This window comes from Anabrus simplex, chromosome 7, assembly GCF_040414725.1.
Source record: "Anabrus simplex isolate iqAnaSimp1 chromosome 7, ASM4041472v1, whole genome shotgun sequence".
Taxonomy (NCBI): domain Eukaryota; kingdom Metazoa; phylum Arthropoda; class Insecta; order Orthoptera; family Tettigoniidae; genus Anabrus; species Anabrus simplex.
The window spans coordinates 142,901,446-142,921,532 of NC_090271.1; the positions used below are offsets into that span (position 1 = coordinate 142,901,446).

The window sequence follows — 20,087 nt, forward strand, 5'->3', positions numbered from 1 at the left end:
TAACAGGAGAAGAAACAGAGATATGGTGATAACATTTGTAGATTTCAAGAAAGCTTATGATTGCATCCATAGAGAATCTCTGTTTAAAATTTTAAGACACCTTGGACTACACCCCAAATTAATAAACATGATAAAATTGACTCTCACCAATACCAAGTCAAAAGTGAAGTTTAGGGGTGAAACATCAGAGACATTTGAAATTAAAACTGGACTACGGCAGGGAGATGGGCTCTCACCACTATTATTTAACTGTGCTCTAGAAATGGTAATGAGGGAATGGTTTAGAAAATGTCCCCCCAAAATAAAGATTGGCCGAAAAATCAAAACAAATTGCCTGGGTTTTGCTGACGATTTAGCATTACTAGCAGTGGACATAAAAGAAGCAAAAACCCAGATATCAGAACTTCAAAACATTGCAAATAAAATTGGCCTCAAAATATCATTTGAAAAAACAGAAATTATGCCCCAAAAACCAACACAGCTAAAAGAAGTCACCATAAATGGTAATAAAATCAAAATAGTAACTCAGTTTAAATATCTTGGAGAAGTAATAACACATAACTTAAATGAAAAAATCTCAATCCAAGTAAGAACAAATAGATTAGCTAAAGCACAAAAATTAACATGGGATATCTACAAAAAGAAATGTCTATCAATAAATACAAAAATAAAACACTACAACACAGTTATAAAACTGGAAGCTACATATGCAGCAGAAACACTCTTTTACCTGAATAAACAATCAAAGACTGACAGACTTCAGAAAATTGAAAGGAGGATTGGAAGAACCTGTATCAACAAAAAATATCAGAAAGATGGACAGTGGCGGTTAATACCTAACAAAGTCGTGTACAAAGAGCTAGAACCCATTACAGATACTATGCGTAAGAGGAGACTGGGTTTCTTTGGACATATCATGAGGATGCAGGACTCGAGACTTCTGAAACAACTAGTACAACACAATCTCGTCTCAAAAAATACCACAACAGGATGTAAATGGATCAGAGAAGTAAGAGAGGATCTGAAGGAAATAGGCCTTACAACAGAAGACACCAAAAATAAGATAAAATTGAATACAAAACTCAAGAATACAAACCTCCGCTTTACCCTTACACAAAACAAACCAACAACACGCACATTTTCAACTGAGGAAAGGGCACGAAGATCGGAGCGTCTGAAGAAGTACTGGGAGGACCGCAAAGCCCGAACAATCCCTTCAAAGAGACCTGAACGACGGACTGACTAAAGTGATCCTATGTGGTCATAAAAGAAGAAGAAGAAGAAGAATGGACAATGCTCATAACCTGCATTGCCAGCTGATTTCCACCGAGCAGCTGATAATCTCAAAGAAATTTCTTGTTTTCTCCTACTTTTGGATTTTAGCTTACGCCATCGAGAACTTATTGTATGCATTTTACCACAGAACAGCACCAAACAATAGAAGAAAATACTCATACACCTCAACACAAACAAACTCGAAAACAACGTGTTTGTAAACAAACAGGATTTGCACATGGTATGTACGGAAATAGTCATAAATAATGTTGAAACTAATAAATATTTCTGTAAGTAATCATTGTCTTTGAAAATTGGTATAAAAATATACTCAATGTATTATGCAAGGCCACACCTCCACCTGTAATTTTCATTCAGTTTTTTCAAACTTTTGTATTTCTTATATAGTTTACGTAGTAAAAGTGCCTACTTCCTCTACTAGAAAGCAGCACAATGCAGACCGGCAGATGTAGGAGGCCTTTTTCAATTATTCCTATGAAATGACATCGAGAAATCTGCTTGAATACACCACCAATGTGCACTGATCGTTGAGTCGAATGAAAGTGGGCGTTTAAAGGACTGCACGCCAGGCATTTAAAAGCTACGCTAAAGCTTTAAAAATGGCGGAATTTGGATAAAAACACTGCTATCTGATCCGCAGGGGTTAGGGGTGTATTAATATGGAAAAAACCGAAAATCAATATTTTTCATATATTTCGCCAAAATTTCAGTCCCAGTGTCCCTTAAGTTTTGTTTCAAAAAAAAGATGACAGTCGTGAAGTGCGCAAGGTGAAATTTTTTTTTTGGTCTATTGGAAGTTTTGTTTAAAAAATAAAAGGTGCTAGAAAATATTCCTGTGCAATAAATTATTTCCTTATAGATTAAGCTCCAAATTTATTATTACGGAACATTTTCTGGCGACCCAGACAGGACATAGTTAAGATGAAGGAGCTTAAACAGTATAACAAGGAAAGATCACAAATATGTAGACTATTTACGAGAGCACATGGCGAGTTTCAAACAAAAATATCTGAAGCAGTCGTAGATGCGGAAGAAATGTTGACATACTTCCGTATTTTAGAAGATAAGGCAATGCGGATGTTATCTTTGGATGAGAAGGTTCAAGCACTTAGAGATGTCGAAGAAACGACAGAAGAAGACGACGCCAAGGAATTTGACAAGGCAGAAACGTGCTGGGAGAAGTGGCTACAAGCTAAGGTTAGGTTCAAAAATAATTTTCAAGTGAATTTATCTGTTGGTGGAGATGAAGCCTTAGCGAGTGAGATTGAGACGACGAAGAAAAGGAATTTCAGTTGACCCAAGCTACAGCTTAAACAGTTCGATCGAGATATAAAAAACTGGATTGGTTTCTGGGGACAATTTAAGAAAATAAACGACGATAGTGATATCGACCCAGAAGACAAATTTCAGTATCTTCTACAGGCTACTGTTCCAGGTTCCGTGGCCAGGGAGCTAGTTGAGAGTTTCCCTCCGTCCAGAGTGAAATATCAAAAGGCAATAGATCACCTGAAATCCAGGTATGCCAGGGAAGAATTACTTATAGAAATATATGGCCGAGAACTTCTAAATCTTGTTCTGCTCCAAGCTACCGAAGGTAGTAGCCTTAGTATTGGAAGCCCCTATGATAAATTAGAAACACAATTGAGAGCTTTGGAATCTTTAGGAGTCACTAGTGATAAGTATGCAGCAATGCTGTATCATCTGGTGGAGTCTGCATTACCAGAAGAGGTTATGAAGGCATGGGAGAGAGTGTGTGTATCTCATATATCAGAAAATGATCACAATCATCACCTAAGCAAGTTGTTACTGTTTATAAAACAAGAAGTGGAGAGCGAAGGACGTTTGTCACTTGCTCACTCTAGTTTTATTGTGAAAAGGGAGGACATGTTATGCAAGCCAGGTAAACAAGAGAGATTTCCCACTGCTGCTGCTTTGTACTCAGGTGAAGGTCAGAGAACTGAAACAGGTTGTATCTAGTGTGACAAGAGTTCCCATAGATCTGCTGATTGTTTTAAAGTGAGGAATCTCCAGAATGGAGAGAAGAAGGATATTTTGAAGAAAAGGGGTGCTTGCTATCGTTGTTTAAGGAAGGGGCATAACTCGAGCAAATGTAAAGCATTTGTGAAGTGTATGATTTGCTTAAGAAGGGATCATTGTGCTATCTTATGTCCTAATTCAGTTACTAAGAAAGAGGAGAGGGAAAATTCAAAGAGAAAGGATAATAAAAATAATCAAAACACTGAGACTTTAACTGCCCATCAAAATGCAGAGAAGCTATTACAAACTCTTGTTGTAAAAGTTTCTGGTAGTGAAGGACCTGTCAAGCTTGCACAAATTTTATTAGATTCTGGGTCACAAATGTCTTACATAACCAAAGAAAGCGCTAGGAAGTTAGGACTACAAAAACTGGGAACGGAAGTGATGTCTCATTGTTTGTTTGGGGGTGTAGAAACTAGCAAAGAGACCCATAATGTTCACGATGTAACACTACAAGCACTAAAAGGGGATTTCAAATGCACAGTCTCGGGACTTGATAAGAAGAAAATATGTGGTTATGTTCCAAGGTTAAAAACTCAACATGTTTACCCTGTTCTTGCAACTAGAAACATTCATTTAACAGATGTTGGGGTCAATGTTCCAGAGGTGCATTTGTTGCTTGGAGCAGAAGTTTTGGGGAAGCTGCTTACAGGAGTTCTGGTTAAGCTGGATGAAAATATGTATGCACTGGAAACCAGGTTAGGTTGGACAGTGATGGGTCAGCGAGATCTGGCTAAGGGCAATCAGTCACTAGTCAGTCTCACCTGTGGTAAAGCAATCAGACTTGTGGAAGTTAGAAACCATTGGCATAAAGGACCCTGAAGAGACTCAGTCAAAGAAAGAGATGGAAGTGGAAGTCGTGAAACACTTCAATGAAACTGTAAGGGTGGATGAAGAAGAGAGATACGAGGTTCGTCTCCCCTGGAAGGAGGGCCATTCAGAATTGTTGGATAACAGGAAGTTAGCTGAGAAGAGGCTGGAAGCAGTCACTAGAAGATTGATAAACTTGACAAGCTTAAAGATTATGATGATGTGCTTTAGGAGTGGATAGAATGTGGAATCGTGGAGATTGTAAATGAGACTGACGAGTCAGGCCATATTTACCACACAGAGCAGTAATTAAGGAATCAAGTTTAATTACTAAAATTAGGCCTGTGTTTGATGCCACGGCAAAGGACAGACATGGCAATTCGCTCAATAAATGCTTGGAGAAGGGACCAAATTTAATCAAGATTATTCCCAAACTTTTGTTGCAGTTTCGAAAGCATGCCATAGGGGTCACAGCTGATCTTAAAAAGGCGTTCCTGCAGATAAGCCTCTATGAGGATGACAGGGATTTTCTGAGATTTCTCTGGTGGAAAGATTATTCCAAAGGCAAAATCATCACGTTGCGACATTGCAGAGTAGTGTTTGGGGTTACGTGCAGCCCATTCCTATTAGGAGCAAAGATATCGCATCACCTGAGTAAAGTTTCAGCTGAAGATCTGAAAATGGCCAAGAAGCTGCTGAATTCTTTCTATGTGGATAATTGTGTCACTAGCTGTGAAACCAAAGAACAGTTGAGAGAGTTCATTGAAAAATCTACTAAAATGATGGGTTCAGCACATTTTGAATTAAGAGGGTGGATAAGCAGTTCACCAGAAAAATCAGAGTCAGAGAACATTGTTTCAATACTTGGTCTTATGTGGGATGCTCGGACAGATGAGATGTTCTGTATCATTAATACAGTTGAGCTAACCACACTTTCAACTTCTAAGAGAAGCTTACTGTCAATTGTACAACATATTTTTGATCCACTTCGTTTTTTGTGTCCAGTAACATTAATCCCTAAATTATTGATGCAGGAAGCCTGGAGAGAAAAATGTGGATTGGACGAGGAATTACCACAACAAATAACAAACAAATTCCATTCTTGGGTGAAACACTTATGTTTATTGAAACAAGACAGGATTCCAAGAAGACTTGTACCATGGAAATTTGATAGCAGGGGATTAACCATTCATGTGTTTGCTGATGCCAGCAAGTTGTCATATGCTAAGTGTATATTCCTAAGGGCAGAAAAGGACTCTACTGTGTCATTACAGTTGGTCCAAGCTAAAGCTAGGGTTGCACCTTTAGGACCGATAACTATACCCCACCTAGAATTGTTAGCTGCGGTCATAGCCACCCGGTTATGCACACAAGTGAAAAGGGCATTAAACCTCCAAGACTGTAAAACATACTTTTGGAGTGACTCTACAGTGGTGCTCACCTAGATCAAGACGAAAGGAAACTGGAGTGTATTTGTAGGAAATCGTCGTGAGGAAATACGCAAGTTCAGTAACCCGAAGGATTGGCATTATGTTCCAGGGTTTTTAAACCCTGTTAACCTATTATCCAGAGGCATGAGCACAAAGTTTTTGGTAGAAAGTAAGTGGTGGGAAGGTCCCACATGGCTCCAGGGTGACACTGAACGATGGCCTAAATTGGACATTGTGGCTCCTGAGGATGAAGTCAACAAGGAGAAGAGAAAGATTCTCGTAACGAATGCAGTACTTGATAAGGAAGAGTTTACATCGAGACTCTGCTATTTTTCTAGTTATCGTAGAACGTTACGCACGATTGGCTGGGCACTGAGATTTGTCTACAACATACGGCACTGAAATGCCAAAAGGAAGGGAGAACTATCTATAGAAGAAGCAGTCGAGGCAGAAAAGTGTCTGATAAGATGTATTCAAACCAAGAACAGAGATATCATAGAGCAAAAGATGAAAAGGAAAACTCAGATTTTTGAAGATAGTCAGGGAATTCTAAGGTTACGAACAAAGTTAGCCTACGGTGATTATAAAGAAAACTTCAAGTACCCCATTGTGCTGCCTTCAGATAACATTGTCGTTGAGAGAATGGCGATGGAAAAACATTGCCTGTCTAAACACATGGGACTTCAAACTTTATTAACAATGCTTAGAGAAGACTTCTGGATCATAGGAGGAAGAAAGTTGGTTATGCAAATCATAATGAGCTGTGTCAGATGTAAGAGGTATCGGTCCAGGTCAATACAGATACAACCTGCCCCACTTCCCAAGGAGAGGGTTAACTGCACCGCAGTATTTCAAGTCTCCGGGGTAGATCTTGCTGGACCATTGTATCTGATGACTGGAGAGAAAGCGTGGCTCATGTTATTCACCTGCACCGTCTTTCGAGCAGTTCATTTTGAGCTTGTCAGGTCTCTGTCAACAAACACACAAGCCCTATGAAGATTCATTGCTCGCAGGGGCAGGGTGTCGGTTATCTACTCCGACAATAGCACAAACTTCACAGGGGCTAACCACGCTTTGCAAGGGTTAAACTGGGAAGAAATAGTTCCAGTTGTGTCGTAGAAAGAATAACTTGTAAATTCAATCCTCCCACTGCTGCATGGTGGGGAGGGTGGTGGGAAAGGCTTATTGGAATGGCGAAAGAACTGCTTCGTCATAATTTGGGCAAGGCTTCGGTTACTTGCGAAGAGTTAAGCACGATACTGTGTGACTGTGAAGCTATTATAAATTCACGGCCAGTGACATATGTATCCGATGAGTTGCACGATCTGAAACCACTGAAACCAGCTGATTTTCTTCATGAGATACTCAGTACTGATGTGCTAGATTTGGATGCCATTGACAGAAATGGAATAGAATTAAGATGGTGTTATCTACAGGAACTGCGGGACGATCTTCGGCAGAGGTTCCGCAAAGAAGACCTGGCTCTTCTTATTCAACAGGGAGGTAGGACATCCAACAAAGTGAACGTTGGAGACGTTGTGCTGATTGGAGCTGATGACATCAAACGAATCGATTGGCCACTAGGTATGAAGATAATTTAAAAGTCACCACCTTATCAATACACAGATTTATTTACTTCAAAATTGGTAAATTAGGTCAAGACCGGTTTTGATCTCTAAGGGATCATCTTCAGTTAATTTAGTTAATTCAATTGAGTCAAAAATTTTTTTGTATTTAGAATGTTGGTGGGTACATCTTAGTTTGAAAACATGTGTGTGAGATTTATAGGCTCACTATGTCTAAATTGTTGCGTATATAGGTCCTATACTTCTTTACATACAGTGTCAAAATTATTACATTCAATATAATTGATCTATTTGATGAAAACACTGGCAAATTGCTTTCTGAAATGGTAAAGTGTGTACATTTTTAGTTTAAAAGTACATGTTGTTTGTTACATGTTGTCATATTACAATTTATATTACAAAGTATAGAATAAAATTATTATTATTATTATTATTATTATTATTATTATTATTATTATTATTATTATTATTATTATTATTATTACATGTGATGTTTTTGTATATATCTTTTTTATATGTATGTCAACTGAAGATGATCCCTTAGAGATCGAAACCGGTCTTGACCGAATTTACCAATTTTGAAGTAAATAAATCTGTGTATTGATAAGGTGGTGACTTTTAAATTATCTTGATACTGTGATACTAATCAATACGGAAATGAAGCTAATAGATTATAATGGCCACTAGGTGTCGTCCAGGAGGTGTATCCTGGTAAGGATGGCATCATCAGGGTTGTCAAACTGAGAACGGCTGCGGGCGAGACAGTGCGGCCAGTTCGAAGGCTTTATCCCTTAGAACTCGCCTCTTCAGATGAATCGGCAGTAGTACAGAACAATCAGCCAGATTCTATCCTGGAGATACAGCCAGAGAAGGCTTCGCACGGATCATCCGATGCAGTGGCAAATCCACAAGTGAAGACTACAAGAAGTAGTAGAATAGTGGACTTATAAATATTCCAGAAGAGACAGGCATTGTGTGAAAAATCAGTGTCAAATGAAAGATTGTAATGTTTTATTATAGAATGCTGCTGTCTATTTTCATTGTGTCGTAATTTTATTTGTGGATCAGTGTACACGAAAATTGCAAGATGGGGAGGATGTTAAGAGAATTTTGATTTCTTTCCTGTTGTGTGTTTGTAGTGGTTGGTATCATAACAGCCCTCCCTTAAGTTTTGTTTCAAAAAAGATGAGTCATGAAGTGTGCAAGGTGAATTTTTTTTTTTTTTTTTTGGTCTATTGGAAGTTTTGTTTAAAAAAAAAAGGTGCTAGAAAATATTCCTGTGCAATAAATTATTTCCTTATAGATTAAGCTCAAAATTTATTATTACAGAACACCTCCCAATCAAATTCCATTTCATTTGCTAAGTTGTTTAATTAATTTAATATTATTTGTTTCAACATCCCTCTTGCTACTTTTACAGCTTTTGAAGATGTCGAGGTGCCGGAATTTTGTTCAACAGGAGTTCATTTACGTGCCAGTCAATCTACTGACACAAGGCCGGCGAGTTTGAGCACCTTCAAATTCTACCGGATTGAGACAGGATAGAACCAACCAAGCTGGGTTCAGAAGGCCAGTGCTCTACCATCTGAGCTACTTAGTCTGGTACTAAGTTGTTTCCAGAGACCTTCAGCTATCAAATGGAAGTGGGAGTACGTTATTCCCATAGGTCTGAAGCTTGTTTATATACTCAATTCCTAGCGCCTGAGCACAAGGATGGCCATGACTAAGAATATGTCTGAGATGCCCACTCCTGTTCCGTAGCAAATGGTATCCTGACTCTCAGGACCACTAAGCCACTCAGCTGTTGCCCGTGGTTCACAAGGTAGGACATGACTATAGTAACCCACACCAAAAACGATGTAATTTAAAATACATGCTGCAAAACATTATTCAAAACAATTTTATAGTACAACACTATTTCTACATTTACATTAATAAAATATATTTTACTCAGTGAAAAGGAGACAAAAGATTGAGTTGATACCAAAAGTTGATATGAAACTTGATGAACAAGTAATTTGCTTGTTCTTGTACCAGAACTTGACATGAAACTTTATGAACAAGTAATTTGTTTGTCCTTTCGCATACTTATATTTTATGAAGAATTTCATGAACATACCTGGACTTCTGCTCACAGGCTGACTTGGATCACTAGGAGACTGAGGAGAAGTTATGACTTTCATTCTTGTTTCTGCAATCAGACGACGTGCTCGTTCTCTAAGTTGCTGCTGCCGCTCTTCTTCTCCCTAAGATAACACAAAATAATGTAAGAAAAACATTTCCAGGATCTTACATCGTAAGTGTTGAAGAAATACAGTACCTGCGACAGTAATCTGAATGGATGGATGAATGAATGAATGAATGAATGAATGAATTACATCTCCAACACTTAATCAGAAATAATTAAATTAGATTTATAACTGATCTAGCTATTGCACCAGAAACTAACAGGTTATGTAGGTGAGATGGATAATATTTGATCTAGAAATTGCTACAGATGGAGACAATCATGGGTACTTTATCTTAGTCAGGTACTTTATCTTAGTAAGTTAATTCAATCCTTAGAGTCAACTGCTCTTGGAGGAGAAGGAAGTCTAGATTGGTATAAGTAAATAATCTGGGTTCACAGTGACCACGCATTATTTTATAACCTGCAGACCAACAGTCTGAGCAGTGGTCAATTGGTAGGTCAAGGCCCATGCAGGCTGTGGGGCCATGGAGTTTGTTCTAGTAAACTTATTCAAATCAATTCAATAACTCTATCATAAAATCCTAGGGCAATCATAATCATCATCTTGCACAGCTTCCAGCCACTGGCAAGGTCTGTTTAGAATATAAGCCTCTCCACTAACTTCCGTCTTCCCAACAGAAGACACTGGTAGAGTCTTCCCATACATTCTCCAACTGCTCCACCATTCCTTCCAGTCATCTATCCCTGGGTCTTCATCTTGGTCTCCAGCCTTCCACTCCCATATCATACATCCTTCTGGGTATCCTCCTTCCATTCTCTTTGCATGTCCAAACAATCTAAGCCATGATTCTTGTATCTTATCCTGTAATGATGCCACTTGCACTGGTTCTCTAACCTTATAATTTCTTATTTTAACCATCTTTATTATGCCTATTCTATTTCTCGAACATTTCATCTCATTGGGCTGGATCCTGTTTCTCTCTCTTCCCCTCCATTACTCCATGTTTCTGAAGCATATGTCAATATTAGGATAGAGTAAGTCCGAAATATCATTGTTCTGCTCTTCTGGAGGACACTTCTACTCCACACCAAGCTTTTAACACTTCTGAGGAATACTGTTGCTTGTGGCCCTCACTCATTTATTTATCATTTCTTCTGTTCTCCTGTATTCAGCTGCCTAGGCACTTGAAGCTCTCCACCTCTCTCAGTTGTTTACCACCAATTGTTACTCCAGTTGTTGGTCCATACTTCTTCCTGGTGGTAAGCACCATCTCACTCTTCTTTTTGCTAAATTTCATACCATATGCTTGTACAATTGCATCCCATGCATTGAACTGTGCCTGAACTTCCTCCTCCCTATTTTTGCATACCACCTAATTGTCTGCAAGCATCATTGCTTTAATTTTTTCTTACCCAATTTCCTCTGCAACTCTTATTATATTATCTATTACTACATTGGAAAGTAATGCTGAGAGTACACTTCATTGTTTCAAACCGTTCTTCTATTCCAGTCAATATGCTCTTTCTCCTCCTACTTTCACACAACCCACACTCCCTTGATACACCTCCTTTATGCACCATGTAGTCTCTATCCCAACTCCTTTGTTTTCCAAGGCCTTCCGTATCTTGCTTCTGCATTCACTATCAAAGAAGGCCATCAATAGATCTTTTCCATATTCATAATGCTGTTCTTGTAGTTGTCTTCTACCAAAAGTGAGATCTACTGTGGACCTCTTGGTTTAAAGCCATCTCAGCCCTCCTCCTACTTTTACCCTAGTCTGTCTCTCCAGAATCTTTTCAAAAATCTTTGCACAATGACACATTAGAGTAACTCCCCAATAGTTTTTACACTACCTTTTACTCCCTTCCTTAAAGACAGGTAAAATTATTCCCTTTCCTTCTTCCAGTCTCCTGGTGCCATCTTCTCCTTTCATATAACTCTCATCACACAATACAGCCATTGTTTCTCCACTTCTCTAGCTGCTCCACTATCGCCACACTCACCCCATCCAAACCCCGTCCCTTTCCTCCCATCATCCTTCCCCTACTGCAGTCATGCCAGTAAATAATAATAAAATGGCAGTTAAGCCTAGAACAATAATAATGATATTGGTTTTTCAGGGACACAGAGGAATTTCGTCCCACCAAAGTTCTTTTACCTGCCAGTAAATATGACATGAGGATGATGTACCGTATAATCCTGAATACCATCCACACCTTTTTTACAGAATATTCCTCATAAATTTGGGTGTGGGTCATATTTAAGCCTTTTGTGTCATGGTCTCATAATACATTGTTCTGAAGAGGCGTCAACAGCGGTTTCATGTCATGTGACTTGGCAACGGCTGAAATCTTGCTCCGACACACACTTCCGCGTTACCAGAACCACATGGTGTGGCAGTTGATTAATACTTTGTGTTCTGAGTGAAGAAGTGTCAGTGGTAACAAGTGATGAATTTAAAAAAACCATTGTGGTCATTTAGTGTAAGTGAGAAACTTAAAGTTGTAACGGAAACTGAAACTATCTGGTTGGGTGGACAGTGTCCTAATTGAGGACTGGGTGAAGTGTGATTGGCAACGTCACCCGGGAGCTTTACTGCGGAAGACGAGCCTGCTTATGCTCAACAGTTATCGTGAGCATACTATAGACGGCATAAAGGAATTGATAAGTAAAGGAAAAATTGATCTGGCGATAATTCCAGGTGGGCCGACCTCTATGCTACAGCTGTTGGATGTTTGTGTGAACTGGCCTTTCAAAAATGCGTTGAAACAGCTATCCACCAAGTAGATGGTGTCTGCCAGCGATCATGCAGACACTAACTGGACGAGTGAAACGAACCTAAGAGGAACTTATGTGCAAACGGATAAAGACTCAGGAGATACTAGACCCAAGTGATGAACAACAAAAATACAAGAATGCTAGAAATGAAGAGGGCAGAAAATACAGGCGATTAAAGAATCAAGTGAATAGAAAGTGCAAGGTAGCTAAGGAAGAATGGTTGAAGAAGTGCAAGGATGTCGAAGGTTGTATGGTCCTGGGAAAGGCAGATGGTGCATACAGGAAAATCAAGGAAACCTTTGGAGAAAGGAAATCTAGGTGTATGAATATTAAGAGCTCAGATGGAAAGTCACCTTCTAGGGAAAGAAGACAAAGCAGAAAGATGGCAAGAACATATCCAACAGTTGTATCAAGGTAAAGATGTAGATAATTTGGTTCTGGAACAAGAAGAGGCTGTTGATGCTGATCAAATGGGAGACCCAATTTTGAGGTCAGAGTTTGACAGAGCTGTGAGCGATCTAAATAGGAACAAGGCACCTGGAATTGATGACATTCCCTCTGAATTACTGACTGCCTTAGAAGAAACTAGAATGGCAAGGTTATTCCATTCAGTGTGTAAGATGTATGAGACAGGAGAAGTCCCATCCAATTTTCGGCAGAATGTTGTTATACCTATTCCCAAGAAAGCCGGTGCTGACAGGTGTGAAAACTATCGCACCATTAGTTTGGTATCTCATGCCTGCAAAATTTTAACACGTATTATTTAGAAGAATTGAAAAACAAGTTGAAGCTGAGTTGGGAGAAGATCTTTGGCTTCAGAAGAAATGTAGGAACACGTGAAGCAAACCTGAGTTTAAGTCTGATCTTAGAGGATCGAATCAAGAAGGACAAGCTCATGTACATGGCATTTGTAGATCTAGAAACGGCATTCGATAATGTTGACTGGACCAAGCTATTTAAGATTCTGAAGGTGATTGGGATCAGATACCAAGAACGAATAATTATCTACAATTTGTATAAAAATCAGTCTGTAGTGATAAGAATCGAGGACTTTGAAAAAGAAGCAGCAATCCAGAAAGGAGTGAGGCAAGGCTGCAGTTTGTACCCTCTCCTTTCCAATGTTTACACAGAACAGGCAGTAAAGGAAATCAAAGAGGAATTTGGAAAGGGAATCACAATCCAAGGACAGGAAATCAAAACCTTGAGATTTGCCGATGATAATGTTATTTTATCTGAGACTGCAGAAGATCTCGAGAAGCTGCTGAATGGTATGGACGAAGTCTTGGGTAAGGAGTACAAGATGAAAATAAATAAGTCCAAAACAAAAGTAACGGAGTGCAGTCGAACGAAGGCAGGTGATGCAGGAAATATTAGATTAGGAAATGAAGTCTTAAAGGAAGTAGATGAATATTGTTACTTGGGTAGTAAAATAATGACGGCAGAAGTAAGGAGGACATAAAATGCAGATTAGCACAAGCAAGGAAGAGCTTTCTTAAGAAAATAAATTTGCTCACTTCAAACATTAATATAGGAATTAGAAAGATGTTTTTGAAGACTTTCGTGTGGAGTGTGGCACTATATGGAAGTGAAACATGGGCAATAACTAGCTCAGGAAGAAAGAGTATAGAAGCTTTTGAAATGTGGTGTTACAGAAGAATGCTGAAAGTGAGATGGGCAGATCAAATCATGAATGAAGAGATACTGAATTGAATTGGTGAGAGATCAATTTGGTTAAATTTGACAAAATGAAGAAATAGAATGATAGGACACATCATCTTAAGACACCCAGGACTTGTTCATTTGGTTCTTGAAGGAAGTGTAGGTGGTAAGAATGGTAGGGGTAGACCAAGGTATGAATATGACAAGCAGATTAGAGCAGATGTAGGATGCAATAGTTATATAGAAATGAAAAGGTTAGCACAGGATATGGGGGCATGAAGAGCTACCAGTCTATGGACTGATGACTCAAACACACATTACTTGTAAAGTGTTTTAAATAAGCAATTTTGTAACACATTTGCAAAAATTAAAAAAGCTAGTAAGTAAACATGTGATTTATTTTTCTCCAAATTTTGTCGTTAGAAATTTAGGTGTGTGGGTGTTATTCAGTGGCGGGTGGTACCAGTATTTGCGATTATATGGTATTTGAGCACCTTCAAATATCACAGGACTGAGCCAGGGTCAAACCCACTAAGTTGGGCTCAGAAAGCCAGCAGCACTACCATCTAAGCTACACTGCCTGGCTAAATCTGCAACAGCAAGTGTATGGAATGCATATGGTAATGTATTACCTCTTTTAACACAATGAACCCATGTGATACATCTAGCCAACAATAGCCAAAATCATAATAAAAAGGTAAAGAGAGATGAGACAAAAACCTAATCTTATATTACCACTTCTATTACTGCATCTTCATTATATTACTCCTAAAATAATTTCTTAACACATGTGTTCTTTACAGATTAACTGACCAATTGCCAGGGAATTTCCTTGCTTAAACTGCTCGAACTTCATATCATTGTGATGACTAGGGCCCGGATTTTTAGGTTTTAACCTATTTTCTTCCTCATTATTTAATTCAAAAATTTCAATATATTTGTTTGTTTCACACTTCCTGGAGCAGAATATGTGAATTTCATAGCACCTAAAAAAACCTAAATGAGGGGTTGTCACCTAAAATAACCTAAATAGCTGTTTTACCTTCCTCAAATAAAGAATGTTATTTCCCCATTGAAATGCATTATAAAATTATTTCCACCGCGATTACAAGCAGCAGGACGGAGATAGTTCAGGTTACTAGCTTAAATGCAGTATGCCCCATGCTTCCCACTACACGTGACATCAGGTGGCTCCTTGATGCACCTGATAGAAGGTCAGGAGGAACGTAAACCGTTTCGCCTCCAGTCATCTACAGAAAGTACAGCCGGCAGAGTGTGTGGTGAATGGTTCCTGCAATATTTTCTAACCGTAATTGTTGTATAGTGAAACAATGCCTAAATCGCACTTATTGAGAAAATGGATTGCTACAGACGGACACTTCAATACGGATGGTTAAGTAGTCTTCTGCCAGGCATGCTCTAAAGAAGTAAGTTTCCCGTAATTGACCTGAAACCTGCATTGCAATACTCTAGCTCGCTTACTGAAGAGTACTTAGAATTTGAATTCTTCATTTCAGGTTAAATGTGAGCAGAAATCCTATCTTGAGCAACATAAATCTGCAGCTGCTCACATGGCTATTGTAGCGAGGAGAAATAAGCAACAGTAAGCAAACGTTTATTTCTTCCACACTTGGCAGGCCTGACGATAAGTTTAACTTTCGCCTATGTCAAGTGTTGCTGTCTGCAAACGTCCCATGGAACGGGCTAAGTAACCTGACCATGAAAACATTCTTGGGAGACATCAGTCGCTGCAGTATATCTAATGAATCCATTTTAAGGAAGAATTATTTTCATCCTGTTTACCAGAAGACATTACATAAAATAAGAGAAGATATAGGCGATCACTATATTTGGTGTTCTGTCAATGAAACATCTGACAGTTGCAGTCGATTCATTGCGAATGTGGTAGTAGGTAAGCTGGATCGAAATGAATCAGGTAAACCTCATGTAATTCTTTGTAAATAAATAGAAGAAACTAACAACAGCACAATAGCCTGCATAGTGAGGGATGCCTTACGCATATTGTGGGCAGCAGAGAATCAAGATAGTAGGTTTCTTTTGTTAGTGACAGACAGTGTTGCCTACATGTTGAAGACAGGGCATGTTCTACAGTCCTTCTACCCAAGCATGCTACACGTTACGTGCTTGGCCCACAGCCTGCACCAACTTGCGGAGGAGATAAGAAGCAACTTCAGTGACGTGAACAGCGTGGTTTCTTCAGTGAAGAAAGTTTTCCTAAAAGACCCAATACGTATACAGTTGTTCAAAGAGAAACTACCAGCAACACCTCTTCCACCTGAGCCGATACTTACTACCCACTGGGAAACTTGGCTGTCTGCTGCTATTTACTATGAGCACCTAGAAGGAATTAAAAATCTCATCAATGACTTGGATGAGACAGAAGCTTCCTGCATCGCCAAGGCCAAGAAATTGCTCCAGTGCCCGACCCTCGTCGCTTCCCTAGCATATATTAAGACCTTTTTCTTTTATACCAGAAGCTATTCTCCAGTTGGAAAGTGCAACCTTGCCACTCAAAGATTCCATGGATTTCATTGGCAACGTTTCCAGAAGAGAAATACCTGGGCCATTGGGAGTGGCACGTTCTTTGAAGCTGCAGAAGTTTCTTCAGTGCAATCCTGGTTTTGAAGATATGAAAGTCATCAATTATTACAGAGAGAAAAGTATTCAGGAAAATTACCCCTATGACCTGCTGAAATAAATTTTACAGAACTAAGAAAACAGAAAATTATTGCTGCCTGTATTTATTCTGGAGGCAAAACCTAAAATAACCTATTTTAAGAATACAAGAAACCTAAAAGGAAGCTTTATGCCACCTAAAAATCCGGGCCCTAGTGATGACCAAGAACGATTGTAGAGATCCTCCAAAAATCATATTCATTACATTTAATTTTACGGTTTTGCTCTTTTAGACCACTTACATTAAAGCAAATAATAATAATAATAATAATAATGTTATTTGCTTTACGTCCCACTAACTACTTTTACGGTCTTCGGAGACGCCAAGGTGCCGGAATTTAGTCCCGCAGGAGTTCTTTTATGTGCCAGTAAATCTACAGACACGAGGCTGTCGTATTTGAGCACCTTCAAATACCACCGGACTCAGCCATGATCAAACCTGCCAAGTTGGGGTTAGAAGCTCAGCGCCTTAACCGTCTGAGCCACTCAGCCCAGCATTAAAGCAAATGACATGGAAAGTATCAACAGTATGTTCATAATCTATATATCAGAAAATTAATTTTTGGACTTATAAGAGAGCACCAGTACTGTTAAGTTTGCAAATTACTTGCTTAGTAAATTACTGCCTTGGTAATACCCAGTTTGATTTAAAGAAAGCTAGGTTGAAGTTTCATGTGAGTGTTGATATAATGATCATAGCCATGGGTTCTCCAGTTTTAGGAGGAATCCAAACCACAATATGTGACCTTTAATTTAAAAAATCCCACATGCATTGGCAGGATTTAAACTACAAAATGTTCCTTTCCAAGGCGGCTGAGTAAACGTTCCTTGGAACAACAATATGCATTGAGCTGTTTGTTCTTTGAATATAAAAGGCGGGAGTTCCTTTCTTTTCTCTTAAAATACAACTTCTCTTCATTGAAGTCCTTCAAAGAGCTTCGTCGTGGAGAAAAATGCACTCATAACTTTTCTCAAATAAACCAATTTAAGTAGTTAATGGCTCAAAAGAAAATGTTTGATCCACTGAGCGTTCTTAGACCAAAATGAACTGCATAGCACAATTAGAACCAAAGATATGATTGCTTCAATGAGAAAAAATGAGAAGTCAAACTTAATTTGCACTCATAACTTTCCTAAGAATCAACCAATTTGAATAGTTAAGAGCTCAAATGAAAGAGCTTGATCCACTGAGTATTCTTGGATCAGGACGAACTGTGTACCTAAATTAGAACCAAAAATATGATTGTTTCAATGAGAAAAAAATGTTGGAAAAAATCAAATAATTTGAGGAAGGTGGAAGTTACGTGACTGTAATACTTGATCACAAACCTGTGCATGAATACTTTTCACTTTTTAAAAAAGGAAGAAAATCAACTGGTTAGAAAGGCCGGATGGACTGACTTAAGTTTTCATAAAATTTTTAAATATAAAAACAAATCACTGTCTTGAAGATCTATAAATAATTTGTTGAACACTATTATTAGAGAGGTCTTCCTCAGGGACAAATGTCTTTTCTCTTCTGAAGACGCAGAGCAAAGCCTCTGCAAAACGTAAAGAATTTCTCCTTATTTTCTTGATACGGAAAAAGACCAAAAGCTACATTAACAGGTTAAAAATTATAATACGCATGATGGTATCCTAAGATCAAATAAGAAAAATCAGTTTGTTTCAATCTTTGCAAACTCAACTGCAGTACAGTATATGGCTACTTACATCTGAACTGAATACACTACTTGTCCAAGCTAACAAATTGGTGACATTTGAACAGTGGCTCTCATTTTCAAGTACATGAAATGTATTTAGGAAGTTGTTATATGGGTTATATTTTAACAAAAATGTTCCTCAAATCTACTTGTGTAATATACTTTATATTAATCTACCTAAAAATAAGCTCCATATTTTAAAATTCATATCTTTCTATTTTTTCATGGGGCAAATGGTAATCTTATAGACATTTCATTTGTGAGGGGTATCACTGCATTTTTTCAATACATTTTTGTTCTAGGGTTTTCAACCGAAGTAAAAGCTTGACCTCTTTCTAGTCTGTTCAAATCATCATCAAGCATTTAAAAATAATTGTACTCTTTCATTCTACGATGTAGTAGAATTCATAGTAAAGCTATACTAACAAAAGGTCTGCCTGAAAATGGAAAATATAATTTACATCAATTATTATTATTATTATTATTATTTTTATTATACATATCAGGAAACATAACATTAAACAAAAAATATTTGTGAATTCTATTTGAGGATTGTGATAAAGCATCCATTATATATAGCACAGCAAGCTTTCTACTTACCTTAACGGGCGACCGTGCCATAGACTGAGAGTAACTGCCACGTGCTGCAGCTTCCCGTCGGGCTTGCTCCAGCAGCTGGCGAGCCCGTTCACGCAGCTCATCATGGCGAGTTAGGATATGCTGGGTTATAAGCACGCATAGCACTCAGGATAGAGGTTAGCACAAGCAGAGGATATATGCAGCAAAATTCACTCCAAAAAACACTATTCAAAATTATACACATATTTGTGATAACAAGAAAACAAATAGCAAATTAAAGGCAAAAGTTGTCTATACATTGTTCCAACACTGGTAAAATTAAGAACTTTTTACAACTACAACACAAAACTCTTTCTACCTCTACTGTTCAACATAATGTTATACGGTGACCACCAAACAAAGAGTTTACAGCCCACTCAAGGGATGAGCAAGGAGCTACCCAGCAGAAGACAAAAGCTTCTTTGTACCATCCTTCTGCCCTGTAAGGCTTGGTCATCAGTAGAGCTCTGTAATTGGGGTAGGGAGACACGTGATTTACTTGACACGCTCACTGATTGTGATTATGAAGTGCACAGTAATTATTATTGGTCATGGTTAAGTGCACCATTGAGTAACAGGTGTTTATTGTTGAAACACACATATTATTATGTTTACTATTAATATCATTATCATCTCTATAATTACTAGTTACACACAAACAGTGTACAGAGGACATGAAGAAGAGCAAAGAAAAGATGAAGATGCTTTTTGTTTTCTTTCAAAATTTTCTTCTTCTTTCAAACTTTCATCACCATTTTGTACCTGTTTTTAAATTATTTTCACACCAACCATTATCATTACTATTTGTTATTATGAAGTATATTACAAACAACAGTGGTCAACATACTGCAACACTTTCTTCTTTCTCCTCTCCACACACCCTCTTGCTTTCCAGAGAATTCCTGGGTTGGGTTGTCAATCATTGACCTCCATCCACTTGCACCTTCCTGGAGACACAAGAGATGTTCATGCTTCTGGGATACTTCTTTGATCTTTGTTCTGATCAACTTTGATGTTATAGATGTTGATTCCCACAGGAAATATGAAATATTTCTCCTGAATGAGTAAATTTAATCATCTGATGGCCAGGCAGGCATCAATTTTTGGAAATGAGACAAAGTCTCTCATAGTGCATTGGCACTGGTGGTGGCTTCAAGTAGCCTATGCAGTGGCCTTCACGGTATGCACTAGCCATGCGTCTTGGTGGGTGTGCTAAGTACCAACTGATGAGCCCAACTTAGCACATAGGGGTGAAACGCAGGCAACCAAGAATGAGTTAGC

The 20,087-nt window shown here is 38.4% G+C and overlaps 1 protein-coding gene across 2 annotated transcripts in view; it reads right to left on the bottom strand.

The window, feature by feature from the left end:
* Positions 1 to 20,087, bottom strand: part of LOC136876979 (EH domain-binding protein 1) — a 414,289-nt gene that overhangs the window by 223,181 nt on the left and 171,021 nt on the right. For both annotated transcript variants that reach the window (XM_067150754.2, XM_067150753.2), the window contains exons 16-17: positions 18,789 to 18,908; positions 9,279 to 9,405 (exon numbers count right to left, since the gene is read on the bottom strand). In XM_067150754.2, coding sequence (XP_067006855.2) covers positions 9,279 to 9,405; positions 18,789 to 18,908 — 247 coding nt within the window. The remainder of the gene's footprint in view (positions 1 to 9,278; positions 9,406 to 18,788; positions 18,909 to 20,087) is intronic.